Source organism: Megascapheus bottae, chromosome 9, assembly GCF_031878675.1.
Source record: "Megascapheus bottae isolate mThoBot1 chromosome 9, mThoBot2.hap1, whole genome shotgun sequence".
Classification (NCBI taxonomy): Eukaryota; Metazoa; Chordata; class Mammalia; order Rodentia; family Geomyidae; genus Megascapheus; species Megascapheus bottae.
The window spans coordinates 33,720,750-33,737,696 of record NC_143517.1 but is presented as its reverse complement, the minus strand read 5'-3'; the positions used below and the strand labels follow the sequence as shown (position 1 = coordinate 33,737,696).

At 35.6% G+C, this 16,947-nt stretch overlaps 1 protein-coding gene across 2 annotated transcripts in view; it reads right to left on the bottom strand.

The window, feature by feature from the left end:
• Nucleotides 1-1,361: 1,361 nt before the first annotated feature.
• Lrrc69 (leucine rich repeat containing 69) overlaps nucleotides 1,362-16,947 on the bottom strand; it is a 62,472-nt gene continuing 46,886 nt past the window's right edge. Inside the window, exons 6-8 of one of the 2 annotated variants that reach the window (XM_090338702.1) lie at nucleotides 16,687-16,788; nucleotides 11,098-11,277; nucleotides 1,362-1,656 (exon numbers count right to left, since the gene is read on the bottom strand). In XM_090338702.1, the coding sequence (XP_090194828.1) occupies nucleotides 1,552-1,656; nucleotides 11,098-11,277; nucleotides 16,687-16,788 (387 nt within the window). In that variant the 3' untranslated portion in view covers nucleotides 1,362-1,551. The remainder of the gene's footprint in view (nucleotides 1,657-11,097; nucleotides 11,278-16,686; nucleotides 16,789-16,947) is intronic. The other variant, XM_090338703.1, reaches the window with a different exon arrangement.

The following is a 16,947-nucleotide window of genomic DNA, read 5'->3' as shown; positions in this document are numbered from 1 at the left end:
GCAAAGCACTGGACTCCCGTCCAGCCAGAATCTCTTCTGGGTTTTGGGTGACTTGGGGAGACATTACCAGTGACCACTGACAGGCCTCCCTGTGAAAATCATTCCTCATATCAGGTGAGCTCCAAGGAACTACCCAAATTATTTGTTGAATAAACAAGTTTACTGACGGATGAATGGATAGAATTTATATACACACTGCATTTGAGGTTATGGGATTAAAATGGTGCACAAAATATTTTAATAGCAGAAGTTGTGTGAAAATATTTCTCTAGTCAAAACCAGTTTACTGAGCAGTTTTCTCTCCATAAACATACGTAGTGTATTTCTATAACTCATTTCTGATGCATTGCCATGTTTTTGATTTGCACTCTGATTAAGGTGTATTCTTGGTTAATGGAGCCTTAATGTTACCCTGGGTTAACTTTCTCTGACCCTAGTGGTTGGGACAGAAGTCTTTTGCTGTATTCCATCGAAGGACCTTCCCACTTATGGCCGAGGTACTCCAGTACATAAAGGAATGTGTCCTAAATTGAGTTCATCGAGGTCTAGCTAGAATATAACATCAAGATGAATATATGGAAGGGGAGACTCTGTTTCCCACAAGGACCACCAAAGACTTATATGAAGAGATACATTTCCAGTAGAATTTAAATATGAAGTTATGATTAAATGCCTGATTTTTCCAAATACACAGCAACCTAGAATAATAGTGTGGTTTGCAAACTAGGGCACATAATTCACTCAGAGTGTTTGATGAAACCAAGATCCCTGGCTCAGGTTCCAAGAGTTTCTGAATCAATCACTTTTCAATGAGAGCTGATAACCTGCATTTCTAACAAGTTCTCAAATCATGAAGATAGTTCTGAATAAAACTACACTTTCAAAATCACTAATGTATGTAAAATATATAATGTATTTTCATAATTTTTTGCCAGCCTTGGGGCTTGAACTCAGGGCCTGGGCACTGTTCATGAGCTTTCTCAAAGCTAGCACTCTTCTACTTGAGCCAAAGTACCACTTCTGGCTTTTTCTATGTTTGTGGTACCAAGGAATCAAATCCAGGGCTTTATGCATGCTAGGCAAGCACACTACCACTGGGCCACATTCCCAGCCCTGCATTTTCATAATTTATTTCCCTAGTAGTTTTTTTTTGTCCCCTGAAGCATAGGAACCACATTAAAATCATGAAATGTCATAAACACAATAATTTAGGATGAAAATTAGATTATTTCAATTGCAGTAACTCAGCACACACACTCTTTTCCCCATTCAAGTCTTAAGGTTTTTCTAGGAAAGGAAAACTGCAGCTATAAAGTGATGAAAAGAAAACAATAGAATACAGGATCTGAACTTATCTTGAATTTTATTTTAGTTTTAGCCAATTTTTCAAAACCTATCTAGAACCTACACAGACAGACTTCTAGTGCTTACAGAGAGATTCTTGATGTTGAATGACTTTTAAAGACAAAGGTTGGATAAATTCAAGGAAGATCAGTAGTAGGCCATGTGATGATGGTGAAGAGCAAACATTTCAGTCCAGTGAAATTCTGTTCAAGCAATTCCAAAGATGTTAGGGCCCCGGTGACAGAAACATCTCTGAGAACAGAGTAATACTCGAAGAGGTATCAGCTTTAGATTTTTGCTTATCTTCCAGGCCTATAAAGTAAAGATTAAAAATTAAACTAAGGCAATACCCAATAAATATTTTTGATTAAAATATGTATTGAATTCCTCAGATGTTTCAGAACATTGACTTCTAAAGGACACATTATTCCATTTGTGCTTGATTTGTTCTTTGCCTTCACATAAACACACTTAACTAGCTAAGAAAGGCATACCCAATACTAAACAAAATTCAAAATACAGTTTTATGTGTTTTGTATATAAATATTAGTGCATAGTCTAAGTATATTGTACTGGGGTAGAGGTGAAAAAATGGCATAGAGTCACCATGAACCTGACTTCTGTTGAGTTTGACGGCTGAAAAATATTTGTTGAATAGCATCTTGATTTGCAGACCTAGAATCCATTCCCTACAAGAATTCATCTTCTGAATATTCTTTGCACACCATATAAAAATTTCATGATGATAGTTACTGGCTGGGTCCCCATCAATTTCTTCAATACATAATGTTTTGCACTTCATATGTTTCTGTTTGTATAGCTTGGTGCACAAAATAGGTAGCCAAAATAGGGAGAGGGAAAGAGTGGGGAGAGGGAGAGGAACATAGAAAGTGAGAAAGAGGGAGCAAGCAGGGAGGAAGGGATAGAAGGAAGTAGGAAAGGAAGGAAAGAGAGAGGGAAGGGAAGAGGGAGGGAGGGAAAGAAGGAAGGAGAGAGGGAAGAAAAGAGGAATAGAAGGAAGGAGAGGGCAAAGGTTGATTTAGAAAGATTTACAGTCTTGTACTTACCATTTCTATGCATTATAGTTTCATATTAACATAGCTCTTATGTTAATCCAAAAGTCATGTGGATAGACTTTAAGTGGTTAATAATACTATTTTGTTTTTACCATGAAACTATTTGGCCAACATCATCACAAGCCACACTGAGAGATTTGATTACTGTGCTGTTCACTAGTCCACAAAAGAATGTTTAACAAAGCATGTTTGAACAAAACATGGGAGCAATTATTAAGCCATTTGTGAGACGGACGATGCTGTATCAGCAGAGAACGGAAATAATAGGTCATGTCACCTTCTTCTCTACCTCCAGTATGAAGTTTGATACTAACCATAAGATATTTTGGTTGAAGGCAAAAGGCATAGTATCTAAAAACGTGGTGTTTCCCTACAACGACAGCTGATTCGTAAGTAGACATTCACTGAACTCCCTGATGTGCATAGCCGCTTTGCCATACTGCCAGCCCGCAAATCCACTTTTCTTTTGAAGACCCACTCTTCCTCCAATCCCACAAAATATACAGAAAATTGAAAGGATCATTGATCCCGCTGCTGAGGCCAAGATACGACCATGTAACTCAGTGCTAACCAGTGATCCCTCCCCTTGACAACTGTCTGGGGAAGGAACATGAGCCATGGCAGACCAATAGCACCAAGAAGTATCAACCTCAGACTGTGTCTGGAGGAGAAAGAAGCTTCATCCTTCTCCAGCTCTTACCTGGAAACAAGGGAGGAAGAAACATGTAATTCATAATGACAAACTTGGGAATCTGATCTAATCATACCCAAATATTCAGCCAGACATTGTCCTGGACTTGTGCTGTTCTTCACATCAGGGTGTTTACTTTGTTTTCTCAGCTTCCAAGAGTTCTGACAAGTTATAAGTAACTTAAAGTCAAGAAAAGTGCCAAGAACACAAAAATATAGAGCAAGGAACCCCTGCCACAAAGAATCTTCTTATGGTCTAGTTGGAAGGACAATAAACAAAAAAAGTCACTGAAAACATATGGTTCAACTCATTGATAGGTTCTCTATGAGTAAAGAGAAAGGACATGACACCGTTTCACAGCACATAAAAGAGAGGAGATGATTTTAGATGTCTAGACAGAAAGCAAAAGCACATTTCAGTAAGGAGGAACTTGAGAGCAGAAAGTCAAGAATGCCTTTAGAATGCTGGGAAAACAATGCCGTATAAACACTAAATAGATTACAAAAATGCTCAACCATGGAAATACAATAATCAGTAACCTAGTCTAGGAGACTGCATACATATTTATATAACGATAGTCACATTATGTAGATTATCTTGCATCTACACTAGGTAAGATAATATTCATTCCTTAACAATCCAGGCATTCAAATTGTGTACAGAGAACTAATGACATAAGTAAAAACTAACAGTGGTCTTTTTCTTTTCCAGGCAGTAGATAATTCTCTTTTCCAGAAACTTCTTCAGGTCTTATTTCTGGAATACATCTCAGCAAGAACAAAAGGATTATGGGGAAAAAAGCATTCCACATCAGTTCCACTCATTCAGCTTAAAAATAATAGAGCCATGAAACAACAGGAGGAGGTTCAAGAAAGAGACAGACATCAGGGAAGCAAGTGGAATGGTGCTGTTTTCCTGGGTTGTCCAAATTTTTCCATGAGATGTAAAGTTTGTAATAGAAAGTATTAAAGGCATTTTCTGTTTCCACTGTGGTTTCTTGCCCTTTCCCTTGTGTCATTAAGAAATTGCATGGACAGAGTTTAGGTTGGCTCTTGTCACAAACAGGAATGCAGTGCCTGTATCCCTCTTTCCTCTTTTGGGGGCAATTATTGTTTGGTTAATTTTAATAAAATGAATGTTCTCTTTAGCCTTTTAGGAGTCTATGTTGCAAAAGGCTACATAAGGTCAATGTGAGATTTCCTGGTGTTTATCCTCAAACTTAGTAGTTCATACTTATGATAAACTATTTCTAAGGAACTATGGGTTATTTCCTGGATATTTTACTGAAAATAAATAACTAAGCATCATTCCTTGGTAATATATAGTTTTCCATCAACATTAGTAAGGCTTGCATGAAAAAAGAAATCTCTAATGTTGTAGGCATGGTACAAGAGGTAGAATGCCTTCCTACCAAGCACATAACCCTGATTTCAAGCTCTAGTACCATCAAAAAAAGGGGAGAAAACAATCCTAAAAATAATGAATAATAATAATGTAAAACAGGTTCTGTAGACAGCAGACTAGTAGGGAGAAATGAAGAACAGAGATGGTGAAAGAAGGTGAATGTGACCAAAATACTTTTCATACATATATGAAAATGTCACTTGTTGAAATTGATTTTGGGGGTCTGGAGTTTGGCCTAGTGTTAAAGTGCTTGCTTAGCATGCACAAAAACATGCCTAGAATGTTTTGAAAGAGCATCATTTTACATTAAAAAGTGAAAGTTGTATACATATGTCTAGTTTTTCACTTGACTATTTATAAACAAATTCATTTATTTTCCTAAAGCAAATAAACACAGCCATTGGAATTATGGTTATTATAAGGAAATAATAGCTTTTTATTTTCAATTTAAGTAAGCATTTCTGCTAAGTTTTTTGGAGTTTGAATAGCAGCAGCAAGACAGTTTTAGGAATCATTCAACATGTGGCTTGGTGATAACCATTGTCATATTCTAACTTTTCAAAAATTGCAAATCTTGAAATACGTATTTATATGTATATTGGCTTATATCATGTAACATGATTTGCTCTAGTTCCAACCATTTCCTTTCAAATGGCATTATGTTATTCTTCTAATAGGTTACATAACATTCCAGTGTATTGGTGCCACATTTTTTTGGATCCACTCATCTACGGTGGAGCCTCTGAATTAACAAGAGTGAGACCAAATGCGTATAGTCTTAGCAGAAAATCACAAAGGTATAATGCCAAAATGCCTCTTCATATGAATATAAAATAAATACTAAGGCAATGGAACTCCAGAGATATGGAAGCAAATGATTATTTTCTTAATTTTTTTCCTTTTGCTAATGATTCTGTATTCTTTACCTTATAGACAGTATATTCACATGTATATCTGTTGGAGGATGGAAGGAAGGCACAAGTTGGAGTAAAAAGTGTGAAAATATGCAACCGTGGAGCACACTGGACACTAATGAAAGTGAACTTTACAACTTGCAGGTGAAGATGGGGAGAGAGGGACTGGGAGAGAATGAGGGAACAAATGACACTGTATGAAAAGAAACAAACGTATTTCCTGATATATGTAAATGTAACCCCTCTGTAATAACAATAAACTAAGTTATTAACTTTTTTAATAAAAGGACTAGATCTATCAGCATTGGCTTTAAAGAGAGAGAACCATTTCCAAACAGGGTCAAGATCAAGCTTCTTACTCTTTCTCAAGCTTGTGGGTTTCTAGGGTCAGTTTTTAAATAATGCCTCTTCCCACCATTCTTCTCTGCTTCCCTCTCTGTGTTTGACTTTTACTTGTTTCAAAGCCTGGTCTTTACCTGGTTAAGAGCATTTCTCAGAACAGACAACCTACAGTGATCTCCCCTGTTCCTTTTGAAGCCCATAAAGCAATTGATCTCTTCCACTTAGGAAACATTTAGCTTGGATAGCTAGTGTCTTACATCTTCAGAATTTAAACTCACATGTTAAATCACTTAAGACTGGGTAGATGCCCCTACTCACTGGCACTGTACTTAACACACAGATTTCCCTGCTTAACATCGACCCACAATGTTTATGGAGAGACGACAGTTTCTAAAATCCAAGATGGATAATGGACCTGTAGATTGACCATTCTTCCAATCCAGGAGTAACAGTGCCAGCAATGAATGTTCTCTGAAGTTAACTGATCCATTTTGGAAATGTCATCACATAGTGAGATGTGCACAAACAACCGTGCTAGTTTCCTGGTTTCCCAGTTATTAATAATGTCCACTTCCACTCTTAACAGATAGTCACCCCACTTTAGTGCATTTTTGGACTGTGGTTATGGGTAGAAAACAAGAAGAAAATCTTTCTTTTGTCCCAACCAGTCACCCAGCTGAGTGTCATCCTCTCCCCTGCTTCCCAGGGAAGATAGGGAGCTCATCATTCCTTTTGGATGTCACATGAGAGGTTCAAAGGTTTTGGTGCTCAAAGCTTCAGATAAATGAACTGAAACTGAATATAATTTGAGATTCTTTAGATGAAATATATAGATATTCCTGCATATACTGAATGTGAAACTATAATCTTTCTAGCAGTTTAAAAACAAGAGGGAGAGTTCTACAAGGGAGAAAGAGGATTGAGGGAGTTTTCATGGGAATAGCAGTCATCAAAACACAGTGTGTAAGTTCATTTATACTGTAATTGTCTTTTCTGATCTTGTGAGTAAAATAATAAGGAACATACATTACCATCTTAACTCTTCTGAGCAATAAATACATATTACTTTCATGACCATTTAGAACTCAAAATGCAATGCCTTCTGATCCTAGAGCCTAATGCACATTAAATTGACTAACCACTGCATAAATGTTTTAAAACCTACATTCATTTTCACAGCTGACTGCGTGAAATGATCAGTTCTGTAAATGAATGTCAGTGGTATCTTAACAGTAATAATGTTTTACTGCGAAGTAAGATTTTACTCCATAAGCAATGAGTAAAATTATTAAATGTAACCTTATATTATGTTTCATTACTGGCAGCTTGTCATAAAAAAGGAATTAAGGTTACAAATGTTCATTTATTTTCATAAAGTAGATGAACGTTTTCACTCATTTGTAGTGAGTGTTATTCACTCTAATCTTCTCTTTTGAGGGTAGGTTTAATTACATTACATCATTCAATAAAGGGTTGAGAGTTCATATCCCAAACTGTTCCTCCCTACATGCTCCAACTTTAAAGGAATCTGGGGAGATGTTAAGTTCAACTAATGAAACTTCTTAGAAGAAATGAAAATCATCAAATGCATATCTTGTGCATAGGATGGCTTAAGGGTTTGGAAAGGGTTTTATGAGAATATTTAGGTTATTAGTACAAATGTGGCCCCAGTTAGTGTAACTAAAAAGGATTATTTTCTGTTGCTGTTTCAAAGATTTATATCCTTAGGAGTTTAATATTAAAATATTAATTATTTTAGACTTACTGATAATTGTTCAGGGCTAACAAGCTAACAAAGCTATAATGTGGGGGAAAAACAAAAGCAACAAAATGAGGTATAGAGTAAAGGTTAATATTGGAAAGAGAGTAACATTTTATTGAATATTTCCCAATTGTTATCTCCATGGCTCAGAAGACAAATATGACATAATTTCATATAGAAGCTATTATCTGTATTTGAGTTTTTCTGTTCTATATAAAAACAGAGACTCATCTATCATCTGAGGCAAACCCTGCAAGAGGCAGAATATTTTGTAAGGCATAACAAAAAAGCCAGACATTGGCAATATCAAGTGGATTCTTCCTTTCTGATCAAATATTTATTATAAAGGTCAACATTCTTCAAATGTAGTTCCTGAAGAAATAACTGAGAAGAGGAACATTGTTTTATTTGATGCCTCTTTGTGTATCCTGATACGTATCATAATTCATGCCTTCCCTTTCACTATTCTCCTCCATCTCTCCAAACCCCACCCATCCCCCCAGTTTCCTGACTCCATTTTCACATGTGTACATTGAATTTTATAACTATGTTTGCCCATCTTTCCTCTCTCCATTCATCTGCCCTTGACTTTGACTTCTCCCATCCTCAGACAATACATGTTCCAACTTCCTGGTAGTATCCATTTTATTAAACTTTAAGTTAGTGTACATAGAATTTATACCATTGGACTCCTCACCTGAGTAAACCAGAATGCCTCCCAAGCATTGACCATAATTTAGTCTTTGTGTGTGTGTGTGTGTGTGTGTGTGTGTGTGTGTGTGTGTGCATATGCTTATGGTCCTGTGTATTTTCATGTATGCTTGTAATTTAGATCTAGGTCCCACATATGAGAGAAAACACTAGCCCTTTCTTCCTCTTTCTGAACCAGACTTAGGAAATGTGAACTTCTTAATAGGAGAGACAGCTGCTAAGCAAACTATAATATCTGTCTACTAGCTAGAAAAATAGCATAAAGCTTTCATAATACATGCTAGTAACTAAATGTTTACCAACATTACCCTTCAACGTATTTTGTGCATGTTTTCACACTCTAAGCATAGAACCAAACACACATGCACACAAAACTTTCTTCCTCATATACATGGCTATATACATTCAAAGGTTCATTTTCTTTATTGGTTTTAGATAAGTTTAAATTTACTTATGATTAGCAAGTTCATATTAAAAATTCTTAACCTAAGTCAATTGTCATTTTTCTTCATTCTTTTATACTTGTAATTTTTTATTAGTCCTATTCCTGTTCTGTTGAGAACTGAAACTGAGGCCTTGCACACACTGGGCAAGTATTCACCCACGAGCTATACCTCCAAAAGACATTTTACAATTTTATTTGAGTTAAAAATCAATGGTTTATTCAAAGTAAAACAAACTTTTTTAGACATTTCCATGTCTTTTGCTATCAATTCATAGAGCAAAATATTAAGCATTCACAATTCTAGGTAAAAGGTATGTAAGTGTTTGCTATATGACTCACTCAAATTGTATGCTACATCTCACTTTTTCAGTAACGAAGTGTTGTTCTCACTGGATTTGATTATGAGCTGCAGACATAGTGAAATTCATGAAAGAAAATCCTACAATTAACAGTTTCAAGGATTTAACGTAACTCTGAAATATAAATAGCAATGATCTCATCCAGATATTAGACCTGGAAACCAATGGAATAATTCAATATTTTAGTCAGCATTCACATTAGGTCCCTACTTTCCTTGAGGAAACACTGGCTGTGAGGCACCAAACCCTGGCTCCATAACCATGAACTCAGTGACACAATAGATTCTGTTCCAGAGACTTTGTCTTGATTCTGACAAGATAAATTGATAGCCTCTGGGCACACAGATTCCAAGAAGTAGATGGACTGAGAGAAAAGTCCACAGCGTGCTCTCAAGTAACATTTTTTAATCATCTGAAAAGCCTGAATTTTAATAATAATACTTTTGTACTGTGATAGAATCTAAATCCCAAGTATCTATGATCATTAAACACTTATCCATCTTAAAAGAATCTTCAAAATAGGGCAGTGATAGATTTCATTTTTAGATTACAATAGGAAAGGAAAAACAAACAGCAAGAAACTAACAAATCAAGTAAGCCAATTTTTATGTTAATGCCTTGGCAAAAATAAATCCCTTCTTTTTGAAATATATTTTTATTTTCTTTAGATAGTTGTATAAAAGGGTCATTTTTAACAGAGTAGCTTCTGAATACAGAGTCTTTTGATCAATGTCATCCCTTTTATGTTACCCCAAGTCATCCTCTCCCACCCCACCCTTTCCCATGATTCTTAATTTTTAGATTATGTATTCAACTCGTTGCCATTTAATAAAGTAATTCACATATACAATGCATCTTGATCTATGTCATCATTCCAACATCTTTGTTCTCCCTTCTACCCACTGCTTTCCTCATTTGTGGCACATGCAATGCATTCTTGCCTATATCTACTCATTTCCCTGGTTCATTCTTCTACCCCTCTCTTCTACTGAAGATTCATCACAGTCTAGTACTGTAGAAAATACACTTGAAAATCTATATTTGTCATTTCTCTGTAGTCCACTGGAGATTTATCCCTTTTTGTCTTACTATTATAAGTTAAAGTTGTGTGCATGTAAATTGGTTTAATGTTTGCCTCTTGCACCAGAGGATAATCTTCAGAATGGCAGGAACTGCATCTGTTACTCATTCATTTCAAATCATCAACGATTCACTTTGGCATCCCAAGAGAGGTCAAGTGCTACTCAGAGCAAAAATATATGGTGCCAAGAGCAAATGTTGTTGAGACAAGAACAGACGTTGGCAAACTATGATCCTCGGGCCAAATCTGTTTCACACTTGGTTTGCATATGACATATAAACTAAGAATGCTTTTACATTTTTAAATGGTTGAAAGAAACAGGGAAATATTTCATGTCATGTGAGTAGAATATGAAATTGAGATTTAAGGTTTACAAGAGAAGTGTGATTGGGACATGACCACCCTCATTTACATATCACCTACAGATGTTTCCCTGAAGGAGAGTTTTGATTGTTGACAGTTGCCCAAACCATATGTTTGATGGCTAATTGTAAAAAATAAGCATCTAGTATAGACTGGTCCTCAATGTTTCTAGAGCTTAACAACTGCCCAAGCATCCACATCTTCTAAGTAGAGTAATGTTGCTCATACTCATCACATTCAGAGCACTAGAACATCAAGATGACACAAACCAGCCAGCACTAACTTTACTTTACTCACACTCCATAAGAGACCACTGAACAATTCATTTCCCTAGGGGCATGTACTTTTAATAATGCTTGATAAACAAAATGGACTTGCTGAATAAAACTTTTTATGGAATTATGATGGAAACCATATGTTCGAACAGAGTTACACATAAAATAAATGAATTATAATAATTATATACACATATCAGATTTTTCATCACAAAATTGTCATACTATCACAGAAGACAATCCATCGATACTAAGTTTGAGTTGCCTTAAATAGGGACCAAAAAAAAGAGTCAACCTCAAAATTCATATTCACAAAAAAGCACCACTTACCTTAGATGGACGAACAAACTGAACACATTCCAGCCATGTTGTTAAAAAGGATTTTTCACATATTGCACATTTTTTCCCCTGAGACATTTTGGTTTTGATATCTGGATATGCTTCTATGGCATGGGTAATGAAAGAATTTTTTTCTTTTAGCTGATTCATGATAAATCTTGCTGTTATTTCCTAAAATAAAAAGAATATGTTAAAAATCATATTAAGTGAAGTAAGCCAGACCCAAAGGAACACAGGCTCAATGATTTCCCTCATTTGTAATAATTAGTTCAAACCTTGGACTCTCCTAGCAGAGGATTACAATAGTTCAAAACCTAGATACAAAAGGCCATATAGGATGAGGCTAAATGAAATGACCTCCAGGATATGGAAACAAAGAGCTATATAATGTGTGATTGATGTTCTTAATGTACTGTTATTTCTCATCTCTTTTGTTGTCCCTTGCTATTCTCATATTGTTACAGTATCTTTCCTTGTTATCTGGTATATGGTATATACGTTTATTTATTTATTTGAAAAAGGAAAGGGAAGGGGAAAACAAGATGAGGGGGGAGGGAAATAAGAAAACATGAGAAGGGGTATCAATGTGTGTGAAGTAATGCACCCTCTATCTGGCAAATATAACTGTAACCCCTCTATTAATTACAATAAAAATAGTCTATCAAAAAAAAGAATATGGTGCCTCAAATTGATTTCAAAATTTTGTCAAATTGATTCAGCTTTCTGCCTTATTGAATTTTTTGTTAAACCAAGAATCTAAGATTCTATATAATAAATTATTGGAAATGAAATATAGAATTATAAATATGTCAACAAATAGAAAGCAATTTATTTCTACTGCAATATATTTATGCCTTTCATGCATAGGAATCTAGGTCACAGTAGATTTCTATTACCTATTTTTAAAAATTAGATATCATTTAAATCTCAATTTGGTAAATTTTCTTACAATAAGCAAAAATTGTACAAGCATTCAAACTGGACTCAAAAATCGGTTCTATCCTTACATGAATATCTCATTTTTTTCTATTTGGAATCTAGACTCTGAAAAGAGATGAATGTGGAAAAGGAAAGGAATACAGTAATGAGTGTGAATTGATCAAAGTATATTGTGCAAGTGTTTACAATCATGGAGCTGTCATAATGACACCCTTTATTTTGTACATTGATTAGTATATACTAAATAAAATTGCATAATGTAATTTTTTCTGAGTCAAAATCCAAACTACTTAAAGCTGAAGTTTGAAAGCCAGTTAAATCTGCATCATCTGGGGGCTTATCAGAAATGTAGAATCTTTGATGTACCCCAGATCAATGGAATCAAAATTTCAACTCAACAAGATGCTCTACCTATGCATGCAATTGTCTGTCTGCATGTATATTCAAGTTTGGTAAGGGCTTGTGATTAGCTGCACTGATCTAAATAGCATCTCCATATTGAAGAGCATAGACTTCTATGAACTAAATATCTAGCCTTAGTCTGTGACACACTGAGCCATAGCGATGGTCAAAAATCTTCATTTGGTATAATATTAATAATATTTTTGTATTTAATAATTGAAGGAACAATGAGAAAGTAGAATTTGCTTTCACCAAGACTATCAACATTATCACTTTAAATATAAAATACATGCAATTTAGTGTTCATGGATCAAACAAAGGAAACAGGTAGAGTTATTCGCTTTATTCCCAGGTTTTTGTAGCAAAAACATCTTGCATAAATGTTACAGAAATATTTTAATAGTATATGAGGAGAGTTTCTTTGGGACTTGTTTTACTTAGACAAAGTAAAACATATACTAATATTTTTACATTAATCTGCACCAGACTACTGATAAACATATATACACATGCATATATTATTGAGACTGTATGTATATATATTATTAAAATATGTACATTCACATGATCTGTCATGAAAGTCTTAAAAGTTTTCATTGATAAAAATAAAACCCACGGGTGGTGGGTGGGGGGAGGGTAATGGGTACCAAGACATCTGAAAGGGTATCAATGTATGTGAATTAATGCACCTTCTATCTGGCAAATATCATGTAACCCTTTTATTAATTACAATAAAATATTAAAAAAATAAAAATAAAACCCACAAGTAAGCCAGACTCAAAGAAACATAGGCTCAATGGTTTCCCTCATTTGTCATAATCAGTAGAAACCTTGGGCTCTCCTAGCAGAGATTTGCAATAGAGCAAAACCTAGACACATAAGGCCATACAGTATGACGCTAAACAAAAGGACCTCTAGGATATAGAAACAAAAGCCATATAATGAGTGATTGTTGTCCTTAATGTACTTATGTTATCTCTCATCTCTTTTGCTGTCCCTTGGTTATCTCATATTGTTACAGTATCTCACTTTGTTATCTGATATATTGGATATATTTGTATTTGGTTATTTGAAATTGGATAGGGAAGGGGGGAAAACAAGATGAGGGGTGGGGTTGGGGGGAGGGAAATGGGGACCAAGACATGAGAAAGGGTATCAGTTAATGCACCTTCTATCTGGTGAATATAATGTAACCCTTCTATTAATTACAATAAAAATTATGAAAAAATAATAAAACCCACAAAGTGCTGTGACCCTGCTCCCTATCACCTTACCCCTACAATTTAACAAGAGTTGGAAAGGTTTATATAGTCAACAACAAGCATCAGCTGACTAAATATCCCATCCTGCCACAATACATTCTCTTTCCCACTTAATCTTTTCTGGATGCAGGTAAGTGGCTATGGGCAATTCAAAGGACCAGTCTGAAAGCATGAATAGCCAGGCCTCCCAAACCAGACATGTACTTTCATCCTTTTTCCTATCCATACATAGCATAGTTAGTGATTCTAAATGAAATACCATGTGGGTTACATGACTTCAGTAGTTTGGTTCATCTGCAGAGAACTCATAGACAAGGATTTGCTCTCCAAGCAGAAGACAGAATAATTTGTTAAAATGTGTGAGACATATAAATATGTTTATAGAGACTGCTTTTTTCCATTTAGAATATCTGGATCCAAAACATGTCAGTTACACTCAGAGGAAAGTGACACTTCTTGTATCGGCCATTATTTATATACTTCTGTGTACTGCCAATAAATTACTTAGGAAGGACAAGTTATAATATTAATATATAAAGCTTTTGACTTGGAAATGTGAGAATATATAAAGAAAGATTGTCAACCTAATAGTACCTCTTAGGATAGTTCTTAGAGATACATCGAATACAGTTTACATGTGTATACGTATGTATAATAATGACTTAATTCTAGTGTTTTAAAATACAAGAAAACCCACTCCTGGAAAAATAAATCGTTTTTTGAATAATCTATAGGCTATTTTGTTAGAACATCTGTAAAGTAACCATAGGTAAGTTTTGGACATTCCATTTTTAAAACAGAAGAGGGAAGTACTGTCACCCTGAATGCTGGAAACATTCAACACTTTGGTTTATCATCAGGCCTCCTCCACAAACCAAGACCTTCTCCTATCCAAGACCATCCCATCTCCCTTTCCTCCACCCTTCTAAATGCTCTTTCTGAGTCAGCAATGCATCATGGGGTTTGGAGCCCAACTGTTCAAGTTGGCATCACTGTACCAACACAATCTCTGCAACTTTGAACAAGTTATTTAACGTCTCAGGGTCTCCATTTCTCATTTAAAAAGGGACTCTTAGTTTGGCTTAGCGGTAGAGTGCTTGCCTAGCATGCACGAAGACCCAGGTTCAATTCTTCGGTACCACATACATAGAAAAAAGCCTGGAAATGGTGCTGAGGCTCAGGTGGTAGAGATCTAGCCTTGAGAAAGCCTAAGGACAGCGCTAAAGCCCTTAGTTCAAGCCCCAAGACTGGCAAAAAAAAGAATAGAAAACAATTCTGTTTATGGAAATATTTTCTAGAAGGCAATTTGAAAAGATCTAATCTTCAAAAGAAAGTCCTAAGCTAGAAATTTACTATTAGTATGGGCATGATATCTCTGTTTATGAAGGGGAACCAGGGCTTAAAATGGATCATCTAAACATACCAGAGTGGAGAAATAGCTAAAATATAGCAGCATAACAGAATGTCATGTATTCATCAAAAAAAAATTTTTTAATTTTTTTTTCCTGATCAGAAATCCATAGTATGTTGAGTGAACAAAAGCAAGTCTCACAATAATGTTTAAAGCTTGACCTCACCTAAGTGTAAAGCACATTCTAGATGCATAGCAAGGTCCAAAAGAATAAATGTCAAAGAAAAGAATATTAGATTTATGAGAATTTTTATTAAAAGTTCTCCGCCCCCCCCAAAAAAAATTCTCAAAATTAGCTTGTGTAGGTTGCTTTTATGGTGTCTTTTAGTAAGGTTATGGTAAGTTATTTTTGGTAAGTTTTTTGTTGTTGTTTTTGTTTTACCGATTGTGGGGCTTGAACTCTGGTCCTGGAGACTATCCTGAACTCTACAACTCAGAAGTAGTGCTCTAACATTTTGAAATCGTTTTCTAAATCAGCATATCATTGATTATTTTTATTTTCTTCCTCTTTATCTCTATTTTCTGGATTTCATAATGAAAACGTAGTATTATGCAGTTCACTCAACAGTTTTTTAAATAAATTCATAAACAAAGTAAGCCTCTGAATGAAAGTGGCTTTTTACTCCAGTCATGAAACTTGAACTCTGTAACTGCTGGAAGGCAGATGAAACTTTGGCATGTTCAACTATAGACTGAAGTAGATCTGGGTAGGCTAGATTCATGATGGAGAGTTGTACTTTAAGGTTAGAAGACATGGTTTTCTTTTCCTTAGGAGAGCATTAGTTATGTGTCTGTCTGTTCTTGTACTGGAGCTTGAACTTGAGCCTGGACACTGTCCCTGAGCTTTTTGTCCCTCAAATCTAGTGCTCTACCACATGAGCCACTGTTCTACTTCCAGATTTTGGGGGGTGAATTGGTGTTAAGGGTCTGCCCTGGCTGGCTTCAAACTGTGATCCTCAGATCTCAGTCTCCTGAGTTGCTAGACATTACAGGCATGAACCACTGGCACCTGGTTTATCAACATTTTTAAGTAACAGATATGAATTCTGGATAATATACATTTCTTCGCTTGCAGTGGGGACAATCAAAAAGGAAGTCAAAGGGGTAAAGATTTCACAAGAACAAACCAAGCACATCTTTAGGCAACACTAAAAACGTACTTGGAAGACTACAGTAAAAAATAACTTCCTCTCTTTTCATCCCACAAACTATCCCAGTTTGTGTGTGTTTACTCACTCTGGAAATCAGGTGGAAGGGCACAAGATCCTGTAAACATGTTAAAGTGATGCACAGGATCCACATTGCCAATGGAATAAGATTTCATTAGACTTTTTCTTGTGTGATAAGAACAGGCTAAAAGAAAATCCTTGAACGTTTAATCCATGGAGAGCAAAGGGAAGGGATGACCTTGTCCAAAAAGATGCATACTCTTTACCTGACTTACACAATGAACTCTAACCCCCCTGTACATCATCTTTATAATAACAATTAAAATGTTGACAAAACCAAGGGCATTTTAGCCATAGCATTAGTTTGGTGATTCATGCTTATCCGCTAAGTCTTCACCCGGAGATGCCAAAGGTCCTCCCGCTGGCCTGCCATAACTGGCTGCTTCCGGAACAGTGGGTTGCCCTCGCAGTAGAACTCCCTCAGCTTCAGATCCTGAAACTTTCAAAACAAAATCCGAACTTTAGCGCATAATAGGATTCACCTCGAAAGCTGTCTCTTCAATAAAATTCGACTAAAATTCTCTGATTAGGACATGCATTGTGCATAGTATCTTCAGAGTTAGACATCTGTTTGCTTGTTAGAAGCATAAAATTTTTA